This window comes from Chelonoidis abingdonii, chromosome 7, assembly GCF_003597395.2.
Source record: "Chelonoidis abingdonii isolate Lonesome George chromosome 7, CheloAbing_2.0, whole genome shotgun sequence".
Classification (NCBI taxonomy): Eukaryota; Metazoa; Chordata; order Testudines; family Testudinidae; genus Chelonoidis; species Chelonoidis abingdonii.
The window spans coordinates 13,401,797-13,418,636 of record NC_133775.1 but is presented as its reverse complement, the minus strand read 5'-3'; the positions used below and the strand labels follow the sequence as shown (position 1 = coordinate 13,418,636).

The 16,840-nt window shown below is 44.9% G+C and overlaps 1 protein-coding gene across 8 annotated transcripts in view; it reads left to right on the top strand.

The window, feature by feature from the left end:
* Positions 1–971: 971 nt before the first annotated feature.
* Positions 972–16,840, top strand: part of SSBP3 (single stranded DNA binding protein 3) — a 140,545-nt gene continuing 124,676 nt past the window's right edge. For 3 of the 8 annotated variants that reach the window (XM_075067628.1, XM_032766925.2, XM_032766923.2), the window contains exons 1-4: positions 972–1,319; positions 2,116–2,188; positions 2,401–2,462; positions 4,421–4,505. In XM_075067628.1, coding sequence (XP_074923729.1) covers positions 1,264–1,319; positions 2,116–2,188; positions 2,401–2,462; positions 4,421–4,505 — 276 coding nt within the window. In that variant the 5' untranslated portion in view covers positions 972–1,263. Of the gene's footprint in view, positions 1,320–2,115; positions 2,189–2,400; positions 2,463–4,420; positions 4,506–16,840 lie in introns of those variants that run through there. The other 5 variants (XM_075067629.1, XM_032766926.2, XM_032766924.2 and 2 more) reach the window with 2 other exon arrangements.

Sequence of the window (16,840 nt, the reverse complement as noted above, 5' to 3'; positions counted from 1 at the left end):
CCTGTGGTTCTGTCGGTTAAGACAGGCTCCAGCCAGGCTCCTCGCCTGAGTCACGGAGCTCGAACCCTCATCAATTTCCTCCCTCATCCTGGACTTTCAAGTTTGCCTTGTTCAAAAAGCAGGCGCCTGCCCCACGCCCCCAGTAACTTCCCATGAGTCGGGCGCTGCGCTAACCCCCCTTCCCCGCGTCCCCGGAGCCAGGCGCTCCGAGTCCTCGTCCACCAGCGGGCAGGGTAATTCGGACGCGAGGTGGCATGGTCCCCCAAGACAGGTTGACCTGGGTGCCTATGAGCACCCAGCGCTTCCCAAGGAGGGGAAATAGCCTCGGGAGAAAAAGTGAGCAGCGAGGAGGCAACGGGGGGGGGGAGGGACTCGAGGGGGTAAGGATAGACTGGGGGCAGCTGAGGGTAAAGGGATTTAAGGGGAGGGCAGGGGAGGGAAAGGGCAGCTAAGGAGGGGAAGGAAGGGTGGCTGCTGGAGGGCTTGGGACTAGAGGAGGGTAAGGGAACGGGGCATTGGGGGAGGCGGAAGGGGAAGAAGCTAGCGGGGGACTTACAGGGGAGTGGGGTGGAGGAGGCTGGGGGAGTGGTAGGTGGTGTGTGAAAGCGGGGAAGGGCGGATGGCTGGTGGGGGTGTAAGGGGAGGAGGATGGGGAGGTTAGGGCTTTAGGGGGAAGGAGCCTCGTGGGAAGTAGGTGGGAATACTGGGAGGGGAGACGAAGCTGGAGGGTAAGAGAGGTAGGAAGGAACCGCACCGCCCCAGGCCTCCAGCAGCAGGAGAAGCCCCACACCCCATGGGGCCCTTTACGAGCCAGGCTGAACCCGGCCGCCTCCCTTAGCACAGAGCAGCCCAGCTCTTGTATTTAGCTCCGTATCACCTTAAAATGCCTCTTGGGGGCGGGGAGGCCCCTCCCCCCGCCGGTCGCCGATTGGTCGGGGCGTGTATCAATTGTGGAACGTTGACGCCTGCCGCGTTCCATCTCAGTATAGCCACGTTCGGTTGAGCTCGGAGTAGCCGTGGTGGCAGCGGCAGCGGCAGCGGCAGCGGGGGAAGGAGCTGGGGCAGGAGCGGTTCCAGGGTGATGGGGTCCAGGCCGGGGCTGAGGCTTTGACAGCTGGAGCCGGAGTGAGCGAGCGGGGAGGCAGCCAAAGCCGGGGCGGGCCACAGCGAGGGGAGCGGGGCTGGGAGACTAAGCGGCATCGAAGAGACCCAGGCAGCGGCTGCAGAGCCAGTGGCGGCTTCGCCTCCTCCTTACTGCGGACCATGTTCGCCAAAGGCAAAGGCTCGGCGGTGCCCTCGGACGGGCAGGCTCGAGAAAAGTAAGCGCGGCTGCGGCGAGGCTCGCGGCGCTGGGGGAGCCCCGATGTTGGAGCGGGGTTTGGGGAGCTGGAGGTTGGGATTGGACTGGAGGCTTCGGTCTCCGGGGGGTCTCCCCTAGGATATTTTTCAGACTTGGCTGCTGCTCTGTCCCGGGGAGGGAAATGGGGGGCGGGGAGGTGTGCTGGTTCCACTGCGTCCTTTTGTCTGACCCTGGCTGTCCGTCCGTGCAAGTGTAAGGGGCGAGGGGCTTTGTTTGGGCACGATCACTTGCTCCCACCTCGGTGCCCCGTCTGGCCCCCTCGCTTACTGCTGGCTCCTGGACTTCGTAAGCTGGGGCAGGCAGAGGATGTTGGGGGCAAAGGGACTGGAGACGAAGGAGTTCGCTTCCCCCCCCTTTATATCCTCTGCTTTCCCCATGCACTTCCAGGATTGAACCAACCTTCCCCCCCCCCAACCCCCTTGTGTGTGTGTGTGTGTGTGTGTGTAGTTGCTGGGGCTCTGGCTTGCCCGCGGCTGGCTCAGTGAATTGGGATACTGTCTGCATGCTGAATTGTGCATGTGCCTTGAGAAGTAATTTTATTTCCTGCGCTAAAGTAGGGTCAACTTTTGGGAGGTGGGTGGGAGAGGAAGGGGCAGTTCCCATCTCTCCCACTCTGGTGGTGATGGTGTGTCTTTTCCTACCATAGGTTTTAGCATGCATCTCCCAGGAGAGGAGGCATCGTTTTGTCGGAGTGGGACGGTTTCATGAAGTATTTTTCAGTGTAATGGTGTGTCTCCCTCTCTGTACTTTTACAGGTTAGCTTTATACGTCTATGAATATTTGCTGCATGTAGGAGCGCAGAAATCAGCACAGACCTTTTTATCAGAGGTAAGTGGCTCTATTTTTTTTGACACCCCCGCCCCCTTCCCCTGATAGCCTTTGTTTTCAGAAGCAGCCACTGTGGCCTCCATTTTGAATTTTTATCACCTTTTGCCATTTATTGCTAGTTGGCCTCAGAGCCTCCTGGCTATTTGGAGGAGCGTCCTCTCTTGCTCTCAGCCTTCCTCATCTAACTGATTTGCACGCTTTCTTGTTTGTAGATCCGATGGGAAAAAAATATCACACTAGGAGAGCCTCCTGGGTTTCTACATTCATGGTGGTGGTAAGTGTGCATTCCTAGTTCCTTCTGGAAAAAAATAAAAGAAAAATGTTTTATCTTAACCCATCTGAAAGAAGAAGAAATAGCCTAGGTAAAAGTTTTGGTTTGATCCTTGTCTTGTTTGAAAAATAAATGTTGTGTAGTAGCAGTGTGTGGTGGCGAGCTGTGGTCTTTCACTAAAGGATAAGATTTTTTTTTAAATGAGTAGAAATTTGTGCTTTGTTATAAGGAAGAAGGGGAGAGCTTCCTGTTGGTTTCTTTCTTATTCTTGTTGGATAGTCAGGGTATCTAAGTAAGTGCTTCTTTGTCCCTCTGCATCATTCTAAAGCAGGGGGAAAAGGGAGCTTTGCTTTCTTTAAGATGGTGATTCAGGATGACTTGATCTTTTGGGGGTTGTTTTTGGATGAGGGAAGGAGATGCCATTTTCTGTTCAGTGCTGACTGGCGAAAATAAGTTATACAGACCCATAAGAGGTCAGTTTTTGTGGCTTATCTTTGGCAAAGGTGTTTTGTTGTGGCAAACTTGCAGGGATCCTAAGTTTCTGGAGAATCTACTACTGTGCCCCAAGAAGTAAAGGAGGACTACTTGTGTCCATGAAGTTACTGTCAATGGATTTCAGATGCCTTTTCATTTAAAGTTTGCTATAGCATTGTGAGCATGTGGTAGGTGTTTTAAAAAACAAACAAACAAATACTGGCTATATTGAGGGAGATTTTGGTCATATTCCCAAAATTCAGGAAGACCAGGCATACATGCCTACCAGTTTTCCAGAGCAGACACCTTGTGTTTGGGAGTGGCTGAGACTGGAGCCACTGTGAGTTCCCCTGCAGCCAGTAACTGAGAACATTGTATTAGCTGAGAAAACCAGTTCCTAATTGCATTTGCCAACTTAGTGCAGGATGCTTATGACATGCGAAGCATGTAGTGCAGACTAGTCTCGGAAGATGAGATCTGTGGTATTACTGGACATGTGGGGGAGTTGGTTTATGTTGCATGCCTAGGCAATCTTTCTGCCCATGCCTGCATGTTGGGTAACACAGTTAGAGAAGAAGGGTTTGGGTAACATGGTATAGAATTAAGGTTTTTGGATCCTGCAAAACTGAATTCTCTCTGCCTGCTGCCATATATATGCTAATACTGTCACTGGATTGCCAACCAGTCAACTTCAGGCTCTCAGGTGGCATGCTGCCCTGCAACCAGTGCAGATCAACAAGAAGCAAAGAGTCAGTGCCTACATGCTATGCTGAGTGGGGCTCTCTGTATCGGCGGACTAGCAGTCTAGGGGTGCTTTCTGAGATGCTCTTTACTGGAAATCCTATGCGCGGTCAACACCAAAGAGCTCAAAGAGCGTTTTCGGTATGGTTTCCCATGCTGAAGTGAAATTGCTGTGATTGGGTTGTACTCATTGTGGGAATATTTCCCACGTGTGAGAAACATTACGTCGAGGTTCAGTAGATTAACACTGGATTCTTGAAGCTCTGGACTGGATTCTTGCAAAGGTTGCTCAAAACTTGGCATGTGGAAAGGAGGTTTGAAGAAGCTGAAACAGCTGGCTACTGGAACACCTTTTGGGGGTAGGGGGGAAGAGGCATCCTGAGATGAGTGTTGATAACCTCTTAAATTGAGGTTTTAGAAGTCCCTGAATTACCTTTCTTCATTTCGGCAGATTGCCAGCTCACTGTGACTATTACCAGTACTAATTTTGTCTCTTAAAATGTTTAAGGTAACCCGGTTTGAAATGCTTTTATTTGGAGTTGTTGCTAGAAGATTTGAATGGAATGAAATGGGATGCATGATTCTGATGGACTTTAAATGTTCTTGACCACGGCCAATTGAGGTGGAAAGTTGTTCACCTTTAATGAACTGTTGGCACAGTTTGTACTATGCCACTGTACGTTTGCTATTAATTATATAGGTAATAATTAGTAACTGGATCCTATGTTGCTTTTTCTGCCATGCAGCGTATTTTGGGACCTTTACTGTGCAGCTCCTGAAAGGCGAGATACTTGTGAACATTCAAGTGAAGCAAAAGCCTTTCATGATTACGTGAGTAACAAATTTTTAATCCTTGTTGTAATTAGGGGGTCAGAAAGCGTGAACCTCTTCAACACACCAAAAGCAAATGTAGCCAACTGGCGGTACCTTTTTTTTTTTTAAATCAGTAGTGTTCTGACTTGGTTGAACAGTATTTCATAATGTTGCAATTATGTAAATTAGTTCAGATACTTATCTTGAGTGCTTAAAGGTGTTCAGACTATTGGTAGAATGAAGTAGTTTTGCATAGCAATGGACAACAAAGCATTACTGTAGCTGTGCTTTGGGGAAGCACTGCTGATATTTCTCATTTTGAGGACATCTCCTTTACCAGGCTTTTTGTTCCACAGGAAAAGGTATGTAATCTATGAATCTGAAAAGGAAAAATCTTCAGTTTCTTTAGTGGTGGGGGGGAAACTCTCCACTCATTGCAGACAAAGTGCATTTAGGGCTACTAGGAAGCTTGCTCTGGACGTCCAATAATCCTGTCTCAAAAATATCAACATAAAGGTACTTCATTTCATTAAGACTGCATTGCAGTCTTTTTCTTAACCCCCTTTTTTTGTTGAAGGTCCTGTTTTTAAGGGCCGTGGAGTGTCTGGAAGAGAGAAATTATTTGAAAATGATGTAGGTGTTGGCTGGGACTGAACCTACCTTTGGTAACAGGTTGGAAAGGCTATATTCTGGGGTTGGATGTGGAGCAATGACTGTTTGTTCTGCAGATTCATGTTTCGGGGGATCCCAGGTAAATAGCAGAGGTGCATAATAAAAGTATCAGCAGCTGGGTTTTTCATAATACAGAGCAAAATGCTTCCCGAGCAACCCCATGACTAAAAATCACAGGGCTGCTGTTGCTGGAGACTTTGCAGCCATCTGAACCTGTCAGTGGGGACGTTGCTCCAAGCTAGGCTAACTGTTCTGTGTACTTGTAGGCAAACTTAGCAACTTGTCAGGCTCTGGGATGGGATTGTTCTGAAGACCCTGGCTTGCCTGCAGTGGAGATTTCAGAGTGGAAGAGTTTTAAGATGTTTGATAAAGAGCAGACTCTTCTTTTTGGACCATAGCAGCTGGAGAGCCTTGCTGGTGCTCTGAGTGTTTTATAAGACGGTTCTGCACTTAAATCAGAATTGACTAGTGGGAATCCTCTGTCTTCAGTGTCCCTTCTACCCTGACCTCTGCCAGTATGGAATCCAGGGCAATAAAGGGTGGAGCTGTGGAGGGGGAAAGTGAGTTGTTTGTTCCTGCGCAGATGAAACTGCTCAATTAAGACTCTGCGCTCATGTGAATGCAAAGTTGTTAGGATAGTGACAGAGGAATTTGAACTGAGGAATTGATGCAGGCTTGGGCTAGGTTGCTACAGGAAAATGTCAGTGGGCTTCATTTTACTAACAGCAACAGCAGCCCTCTTCTCCCTGTCCAGCTCATAGTATCTTCAGGAGAAAATGGTACAGAACCTTTTCCTTTCCTGTTGTGTTACTGTCATGAACCTGCCTGTGCATCTGCTAGTCTCCTCTAGAACATATGTAAGGTTTTGTTCTGTAAGCATGACTCAGTGGATGAGTTACGGACCACGCTAAAGACCTCCCAACTGCTCCATCCGTTGCTTGTTAAGGCATTTGTTGCTAGGGTGGCAAACCATGAAAGCTCCTGGGATATAATAGTGAAGTACTGTTTGAAAATATTTGCTATGAATGTGTTACAGCTGGTGTTTCCACCAAGCCGGCACCTGTTTTCAGAACAGGTTAAAAAAGGAATGTCTCGATAGTGGTTCAGGATGCAGAAGTGTAATTGATTTCCCCCAGGATCTAACCCAATCAGGAATTGTTGAGCTATTCCCTAGAGAAATACAACGGGAAACCAACAGAAATTTCTCTGATTTCCTTGGGTCCGTGTGTTCTGCTGTGGTTTTTCATCTCCCTTGGGATTCAGTTTACTCCAAACACAAAAATGCTGGAATTTTGTTTTGTGACTTGCTGACCGTTGGTGAATACTCTTGTATCACATGTGCCATTCCGTATGCACTGCAGATTTCAGAATATTTCAAATGATGTGGCAACGTCCTTTATGTATTGTTTTTTAGATAGATTGTATCTTATACTCTTGATGATAAAGTCCAAGCTTTTAATTAATTCAAAGTGACTGACTACTTGCCAGCAGACCTTTCGTATTAAGGCCAACTTTGGTAACTTAAAGTTCCTGAAAACCCTTCTGGAGATTGCAGCTGTGTCCTAGTGGACAGTTATTCTTGAAGCATCTCTTCTGTAATTCTCAATTTCCTGAACATGTTAAGACTCCATGACTGGCCCAGAGGGCCAGATTTTTTTGGAGTGGCTCTTGGATGCACAGCAAAAGGTGTGCTTGATGGTATTGGCAGCCAAGATATAGCAATGCTAGCAGCAGCCTTATAATAGTGTCTGAGGATTTAGTGTATTTAGAGAAATTAATCTTTTTTAGCTTGGTAATAATTCTAACAATAAGCCTGAGTGCATTAGATTCACAAACTTCTTTTAATACATGTTGCTTTAAGCTTACAGCAAATAGACACAATCCTGATTGTTTTTTAATTCTCAGTGTAATACAGTTTCGTAACAGCCCTAAGTACTTTACCTTTTTAGTTTTATTATGAAGACTCATAAGAAGATTTGCTTGCCTCTCTCTTCCTCTCCCTTCTCTTAGTTTTTATTCTCATCATCTTCTCATTGGCCTTAAAGTGGTTGATTATGTTTCTGCTCCATGTTGTTGCTTATTGCAGATGCTTAAGGGTTCTGTTTTTCCTCGAGAATCAGTGTTTTTACAGCAGGAGAATGTAGTGTACTTTACAGGGCGAGGAAACTAGTATTGACCAAAGAAAGGGAGCAAATGATAAACTTTTTGTGTGACTAGGAACGTGTTTCTCTGAGAGGCGGGTACATGGCCCATGGCTCTTGTGTGAGTGCTCGGAAAATGCAAAGAAACCAGCACATTCGTGAGGCAGCAATGCTAGATGCTCCTTTAATCGCAACATCAAAACTATCTCATGTTGATGTCCTGGTATTTTCCATTGGGAGTTCTGTTGTGGGGTGATAATGCTGTAATGTAACATGTGGAAGGATGAGGAGGCAGAGGATTTTCTTGTTTGGGGAGGTGGAGTCTGGGGAAAATTTTATTCTCTCAGGGTTACTAAGGAGCAACAAAGTCTAAATGGAGACTCCTGTCACCTTCTGAACTTTCTCTTGAATTACTGTTCCAAAGCAGAACATCTGTTGCTGAAGCTGAAAGGAGTGTTGAAAATGTGTGAAGAACTGCCGGCAAATCTTGCATGCCTTAAAGTTATGGGGCTGCTCAGTGATTCTAACCAGGGTTTGATTCTTTGTCCCTTGCTCATTGGGTATGGAGGGGCTGACAGTACCATTCCTGCATGGTTTGCAAATCATGAACACAGTGGCCAGATAACTACTTTTATGCATTGGATGTGGGCAAAAATATCCCATTATATAGCATCTCACAGATTTGTAGAACACTGTTTAAATTTCACCAATTACAGAACTTGGTTTTTGGAGGTTGCACATGTCTGCAATGCATAAAATGACATTTTTTTACCAATAGACTTTGTATTTGCTCCAATATACACTAATAGACTACTCTCAACTTTCACCTTTGTGTAAGTGAAGCGCTGTAAAATAATCAGCTCTAGATGTTTTGGTCTTAAAAACCTCTCGTGCCTGGTGACTAGGACAGAAATTATACGCCGGTTGAAATACACTTTAAACTTGGCCAGTTTCCCTTCCATGCTGCTTTCCCATTGTTTATCTTGGAGGTGTGGTCATTTGGACACATGAAGAGACACATCTCTCAAGATCAGCTGGCTTAGGGAACACAGGCTATGGAGTAAGAGCAGCAGCGTGCTTCATTAGCAGAGTGTTAAGTGTGGTATTTGCATGCTGTGTAATTTCCATTTCACTTCCTAATATAACCTTATGAAAACTAATAGTAGCAGCGGGAGAAATTACCAGTTTACCCCCGTCAGATTTTAATATTAAAAAAAAAAAATCACTCTCACTTCAGTCTCTCACGACTTTTCATGATGTCTTGATTTAACACGGTTCCTTACCTGGTTAGGAAATGCAGTTTCCACTGAGTTTGAGCTCCTAGCTTAGTTTCAAAGATGCTGTGCTCTTGGTGAGGTAGTGTCATAATACTTGGTAGTGGGAGCATAATGTATAAGAGCAGGACTCTGTTAAGGGGTCAAATACTGTTGCTTTCCAGTGTGTGTGAAAAACCAGCACCCCTCAATAAATTATTCCTGTTTGTAGCTTTGCTATAGCCGGCCTGTTCTCCAAAGTATACAGAAAAAGTTTATCCAAAAGTAAAAAGCACTAAAAATTGCATTCATTTTAAGCCACATACATTGATTTCCAGTTGACTCTTCTAATTTGACAGGTTCTGAACTTCGCACTCAGTTCTTAGCAATTAATATACTTTATTTCTGGATCCTGCATGCAGTGGGAATCTGATCAAATTGGACATGTTTCTTTTATTCTCTGCTTCACTTGTTCGGGGTTGTGAAAACATCAAAAGGGAGTGTGGGGGAGAAATATCCCAAATCTGTATCTCGTTTCAGTATCTTTGTGCGCGTTTCCAATAGAAAATGTTATATTCTCTCTGGAGGATATTGCTGTTGGCACGGATGCCTTTATCTTGCTTCTAGGCAAAGCCCCTCTGTAAGCACACTCATGTTACAGTGTGTGCTGTGTTGCCAGACACTCTTGTTGCAGGTTTCATTGTGCATCTTCTGAGCTGGTGAGCTACAAAGGGATTGTACAGCATGACAGGGAATTTCAACCACCACGTTATCTCAGAATTGGCCGATTGATGGTTGCAGTTCAGCATTTCAACATTGTGAAAGCCAATACAATTTGAGTTAGCTGTGATGATTGCCAGTTTAAATACCGCAGTGAATTTCTGTCAAATAGCTAATACATAGGATGGGGAATTGCAGAAAACTTGATCACCAGAACCACTTTAGTCGATTATGGCCTCAAGCTACAGAAAATGAACTTAAATCTAGTTGACTGTCGCTACGTACCTTTTGTGGCATTATTCTGTCTGCACAACCTCCTTCAAGCTGAACTTGAGAGGGTGAGAAGTATTGAGAAAAATCACTCTTTGGTCACATGAGATTTGAAGAGGAAAAAATATCCACCATTTTCTCCCCCTGTCCTCCATTGCATTCATATATAGCTTTCAGAGGTATCTTGTCCCCCTTAGGGTGGCTGATGTGGTAAAAATGCTCGCTCACTAGATAATGCATTTACATGTAAAATAAAGCATTGGGTTTTTTAATTATTTAAATGATTTTAAAAAACAAAAATCAATCCAGCTCTTTCTCTCCAACTGCTCCAGTCATGTTGAAAGATGCATTGCTATAGGATTGATGGACAGTGCAAGGAAAGCTGTGATTAGTCCTGGAAAAGATGGTACGGCTGGTTCAGTAAAAATACCTCATTTGCTTCACGTGTCTAACAGCCCATGTTTCGTTTCGTTTCGTTTCTTTCTTTTGAACATCTGAAAATAACCTGTTGTGTTAAACAGTACCTTTTGGAAATCCCTTATGCCAGGGGTTCTCAAACTGCGTTGCAGTGGGACCCCTTCTGACAACAAAAATTACTAGAGGACCCCAAGAGGGGGGACCCATGCCTGAGCCTGCCCAAGCCCGACTGCCTCGGGATGGGGGGCAAAGTCCATACCTTGCAGCCCTGGGCAAGAGTCCAAAACCAATGCCCCAGACAGGGGGCCTGTAACCTGAGCCCCAATGCCCAGGGGGGAAGCCCTCAGGCTTGGGCTTTAGGCTCTAGCAAGTCTAAGCTAGTCCTGGCAAGCCCAGAAGGCCACAATTTGAGAACCGCTGCCTTAAGCGATGCAGGAACAGCAGATATGGTGTTAATATTTTTTTTCTAAGAGGCTTCAATAATTGGTGGTGGTATGCACAATTTTTAATCAATAGGGGAATAGGAGACAAGCTGGGGCTCCTTCAGTAGAGCCTCATCCAGGCAGAATAAGATCATATGTAGTTCAGTCACGCTCCCTCGATGGCCACACACCAAGTATAGAGTCCAGGTAGTGGTTTCTGAACCCTGAAAACTAAGCTGCCAATTCCTCAGGCCAAGATTGTTCTCTGCAAGTGCTGTATTCTGGAAGATGTTACCTTAGGGCACATCACCTCTCTGAGAAGGCACTTGTAGAGGTAATCTCCACTCCGGTTATTCCTCCACTACCAACAGCTTTTTTTGTGGCCTTGTTTCCACAACTTCCGCTAACTTGGCAGTCTGTGCTAGTTTAAATGTGATTGAACAATGACTTTGTTTGGTGCCCTTTTAAACTAGTGTCTGTAGGGGATGATCTTGGTGTTCTAAAATTTTTCTTTCTTTCTCTCTCTCTCTCCCTGCCCCCCCCATTCATTGGTCTAAACTGTAGCTCTGTTGTACATTGTAGCTGTTAAGGTCTGTTTTGTCCCTGTCCTCTGTTCTTGGTACAGGATTGTTTACCATTTCAAATCTGTGTATCTTAGCAGAAGGCTCAGGATGTTGTGACCCTGTAAGACAGTGGTTCTCAACCTTTCTAGACTACTGTACCCCTTTCAGGAGTCGAATTTGTCTTGTGTATCTCACTTAAAAACTACTTGCTTACAAAATCAGACATAAAAATATAGAAGTGACTCAGCACGCTATTGCTGAAAAATTGCTGACTGTCTCCTTTTTACCATATAATTATAAAATAAAACGATTGGGATATAAATATTGTACTTTCAGTGAATAGAGTAATATAAAACAAGTCCTTATCTGTATGAAATTTTAGTTTGGCTGACATCACTAGTACTGTTTATGTAGCCTGTTGTAAAACTAGGCAAATGATGAGTTGCTGTACCCACTAGAAGACCTCTGCGTACCCCAGGGGCACAGGTAACCCTGGTTGAGAACCACTGCCCTAAGAGATGTAAAGTGTTTGGATGTGCATTATGTAGGCTAACCAGGGACTCAATTGATAAACATGTGCAGTTGTTCTGGGTATCCAGTATCTGTTCTAGGCTGTGTGTAGTTCGTGCTGCCTCTTCAGCACCAATGAAGAGCTATTGTTCTTTGCTTATGGGTAGTAGACCCATATCCTAAGACTTCATGGTGGGTGCTATTCTGTGCAACCGTGTCATCTCAGGGCTTCAGAGAGCTGGTCTTAAGCACCTCTCCATTCACTTCTTTAAGGCGGTGAGCAATATAGGGCTTATGAGGCCAGTTGGATTCACTCTGTTAGAGGACACTGGTGCGCACACACGCTAGCCAGCTTGTTGCATACTCTGCCGTTCAAAAGTTTGTCCCCAAAGGCGGGGGTTGACAAGAGTTCAGTGCCATCGGTTAGGAGCCTTTTGTAGCATATCGGTGACCAGTTAGGAAGTCAGTTGCACCTGCACTGCACTCTGTGGCCACAGCATCCTTTACCGCAGCAGTGATGCTGGAACTTCAGTCCTGCTGCTGCAAAAGAGCAGAACCTGTTCCATGCAGTAATTGTGAAGAATCAAATTTTGTCATGTTTCCATTGAAAGGAGGACATGGAAAGAGGGAATTTGCAGAAAACTTCAATCCCTTGTGGCTTTGCTAAGGAAGTGCTTGCGCAGGCACAAACTAAACAGACTGCTTCCCTGGTAAGAAATATGCCTGTTCTGTCTCCAAGGCACGTTCATATCCGTTCAGTAGGGCCAGAGTTTCCCAATAGGTAACTGAACAGAGGAATTTTCTTAACATTTGGCACCTTTGCAGGATTATCTGTCAGACCCCTAAAAGGAGTGCAGAATTTTCTCCCAACCTAGCAACATGCTGATTTTACAGTCTTCTACCCATGTGTCTATCCATCTTTTTTTTTTTTTTTGGATGGAGACATTTGGGGGGAGAGGATGTTTGTCTTTTCGATAAGAATAAATCCATGTGCCTTAAGAGTTTCAATAATAGTTTCCAAAGCAGGCACTGATGTAACTTTTTAGGTGTCTCTCTCTCCTCCCCCCCCACCCCCCCAAAAAAAATAGAAGTTCACTTTTTTTAATGAGCCAAAGCTGATAAACTTGTCTGGACAGCTGATATCTATGTAATATGTAAAAGCAAAACTGCATCATTAAAATACACTCCTTCATTTAAGCTCTCAGTATAAAGTGGTGCTGTTTTTAAAAGCATTGACAGTTCTTGCAGACGAAACCATCTCTTTCTGCGTTGGAATGTTATCGTGCTTATAGCAAGGATTATTGAAGTGTTGGATGGTTGCAGTGGAGCTGGGAGAGTGTGTGGCTTTTAAAGCAATACCTTCATTTAGTTGATATTGATGGAAGAACAGAGTGTCCTCCACTTGAGGTGATGGGTGCGGAACTTACACTGTAGTCTTTGATTGGGGTTCCTAAATATTTATCCTGTTCTGTCCCTAATGAAAACAAATTGTCAACAGTTGTTCAGTAACTGACTAAATTAAAATCTGTAATTAGTCAATTAGATTAAAGAGTTGGCACAACCTGATTGTATCATGCTGGTTAGGTTATTAAGAGAAAGGGTGTGATTTTTAATTACTGAATGCTAATTTTGACAGTTTCAAATAGAAACAGACGTTTTTTCCTCTTCTGATTCTGACTGCGTCTGTAAAGTAAGGCAGCAACACTTCTTTTATGTCAACAAATAGTGGGAAGATGCAAACTTTCTCTGGTTTAAATCCACAAGGGATTTCATCTAAAAAGGGTTGGGTAGAAAACAGTTACATTAAACAAAATATTTTAAGAAATTATCTTTCGAAGACCATCAGTAGCAAAATAAATCACTTTTTTTTTTTTTTTGTATTCTAGCCGGGAAACAAAGGCAAATGGAATTTGTGCTTCCGGAGTAGAAGAGGATTTCTCTCTTCTTTTCTCTTCTCTCCCCCCCACCCCTTCCCCCGCTCCAAAGTTGAGCATACCATGAACTGTGGCCATCAACAGAGCCAAATCTAACAATGCTTTGTAACAAATAAAATGATCCAATCACAGATTTGTTGGATGCAGGGGTTGTTTGGGGGTTGGGGAGGAGGAAAGGCTCCCCTCCTCCCCCGAGGTACTGTGGGTGTTGCAAATCACACTTCCCAACATAAGGCTTAAAATGCTCAAAGGGCTGTTAAGCTGTCTCCCCCCCCCCCCCCCCAAGTTCTTGCTTGCTGAGATCACATGTCCTCTGTGTTAGCTTTGGGCAGTGCGTGTGCTTGGTATCATTCTTTTTCTTACTCTCCCCTGCTTAAAGGCCATTTTGACCAGCCTTTAACCAATAGATGTGTAGTGCTGAGATGTCACTAATACAGAAGTGAGTCATTTTTTCAAAAAACCCCCCCCCACCCCCTTAGCTTTGATCACTATTGGTGGGGACCAGGTGGCATTTGGAAAGCGAAGCCACTGAGGAAGAAGTAAGTGGTTAGGGGTGGGAACAGTCATCAGTATAAAAGGCTGCTTTTTGTTTGTGATGCAGGATTTCATTGTTTGCTTCAGGAGGACACAGCCATGTGTCATGTCAAGCACCCAGGACGAACTGCTCTGAGATGCTTGCTGTAGAGAGCGTTCCATGGGCTCTAGGTGTTTTGTCTGTGATTGACCCCCTGTCTCAGTGAAAGTTTGGAGGTGGGTGTTCTTAAGGGCCCAGACACTGCTGGATTTGTAGCTCTGGGTAAATCCAAGCTTGTAAGCCCTCAGTCATTTCCTTTGTCGTCCTTTGAGAGGAACAAAGAAAATGAAGCAGAAGGTGCATAGGCAGTTCATGTATGAAGCCAGGGGGATGATGACATCTTGTATTGGGGAGCTCAGAGAGCTCTCTGAAGCAAGAGTATGGGCCAGCCAGGTACTGCAAGGTATGGAGCAAAAGATGTGTTTGAAGGCAAGGGTTTTGTTCAGAGGGAGCAGAATTTTATTATAGAGTTGAAAGGCCAGAACGGACTACCACACCGTCTAGTCTGACCTCCTGTATGTCACAGGCCACCAGCACCCACATACTAAACGCAGCAACCGAAATGAGACCAAAACATTACAGCCCTCAGGAGAAAAGGTCTGTCTGCTTTTCTGGTTGGCAATTGAAGATTTGTTAAGTCAGTGCAACATGTATGGGTATGAGCGAGGCTTTCCTGTTCTCTTGATCATTTCCTTCCTTACCTTGGAAACTTGGATTTTCTCCTACCTTTTGTTACATATTTTCTCTTTTCAGTGGAGCAAGAGGTTGTTTGAAAACAGCTGCAGGCCAATCCTAGGAAGCTAACCAAATACTCTGGGTTTTTTAGAACACTGCATGTGTGTTTGCATGCTGCAGCTGCAACAGCCTAGAAAATGGAATAAAAAGTAACCTTTGCCTAGATGCTGAATAAATTGAAGGCCAACTGATTGGGCACAAGCAGGGATTCTGCACAGGGTTTTAGAGGTGGAGTCTGTACCACTGTTGGGTAATTTCCTTTCCTGAAGGAACCATGTAAAGGTAGAGGATTAAAGAATGGGAGAGGAGAGCTTACTGCTGAAACTGGTTCATCCAATTGACTGCAGTCCAGCTGCAAGAGAATGGGCATAGAACTGCCTCTGTTCATGTTCTTGTGCAACTAAACATCAAATGTCCGGTATCTGAGTGTTAACGCCTGACAGATGGCTTTGGATGCACTGTGCAGTTGGAGGCTTTCTGAGGTTTCATCTCCAGAGAGCCACAGATACAGTTCATTTTGTGTTAATGGTTCCTGCTGGTTAGCAGAAACCTCAGAGCGGAGCTTGCCCTTTAAAAGCATAAACTTTTGACATGTTGCTGGTGCTTGTGATTTTATTTACCAATTACGGTAGAATCAAAAGTGACTTAAACTCCCCTTTCCGAAAAAGAGAAAGGGAGAGAACTTTGTCAAGAGGGTTTGTTGCTGACTTTTTCCTTTTCAGTTCCAAAACACTGCAGAGCAAATGCAAGGGGAGAAACACTTGCCTGTGCAGACTAAAGGCTCTGCAACACACTCTTTTTTTTTTTTTTATGAGGCAGTGTGGTCCAGTGGACAGAGCACTGACTTGATACTTAGCAGATGTAGGTTGTGTTCCCAATTGTGCTACTGATGACCTGTTGTGTGACCTTCCCCTTTCTGTCTTAGATTTTCCTCTGACTTCTCTATATACAGTAGTTTGTAAGCTGTTTGGGGGCATAGATTCTCTGGCTGTTCGCAGCACCTAGTGCAGTGGAGTCTGTCTCCTCAATTGGAAGGGACCCTTTAGGTGCTCAAACAGAAGTAATACATTATAACAATGGTAGGGTGTTGTTTTTTTTTGTTGAAAATACTTAAAGCCAGTTTGGTACAATCTCTTTATAACTTTGGGGAAGGTGGAAAGTACCCTTTCAGATTTGCCGTTTTTAAAATAATCCACCAACCCCAGGAGACAGCGATGTGTAATTGTGCATTTCATAACCTTTATAGGACATGTAGAAAGAAACCAGATGGCTTTTGAACCTTCTGCTAGTTATTCCAGCTTTCCATCTTCTATCCAAGCCTACCAAATAGCTTTTGACCATCCGGGGAGTGAGCGGATGCAGTTCTTCAGACAACCTAGGTAAACCCCTTCCCATGAGTCAGCTAATCTGTCACAGCACAGCCATAACCAAGTAAAATTCAATCACATCTGTCACTCGCTGTCTTCTTTTGTCAGGAGGGGTCATTGAAACCTGCTCACCAGGTTCTGAGTAAACATATATGTTGTAACCTGCCACGATTTATGTGAGCGGAAAAGAGTGGGTCAGCTGGGCTTTCAGCAGAGTTGAAGGAATAATTGTGCATGATGACAGATTCAGATCCCAGAATAATTGTGAAGATCATTAAGTTAGTGAGCGCTTTCCCCGTTTGGTGAAGGGCTGCGAGATTCAGAACTGAGGGTAGGAGGGGAGTTAACAGAAGAATATCGAAATCCTTTTAAAAAAACAACCCCCCCAAACAGAGCCAGAGACTGGAGTGCTGCTGTTTCCTTAAACTGAAAAGGCTGTTGGTTTACTGCTAACTGTGGGGGAGGGGTGATTTGATGAGTGAGGTTTGTAGCAAGCTTAAGCCCTGACACAGCAGGATGGGAGGAGCAAGGAGTAGCCGCTGCCTTACCAGTTCAGCACACTGTGCAGCTTAGAGGTTTCCTTGGCTTTACTGAGTTAACACGTTTTTATTTTCTGACCAGAAAGTTAATTACACACCCTGCTTGAGGATGAGCAGGAGTTCGTGCCTTTTCGAATCGCAGCGATGCACAGTCTGGGGGAGCGAGAGCATGGAGCAGAACAAGGATGTTCAGAATGAATACTGTGCTCTCTCCTCGCCGTGTTGCATCATTACAG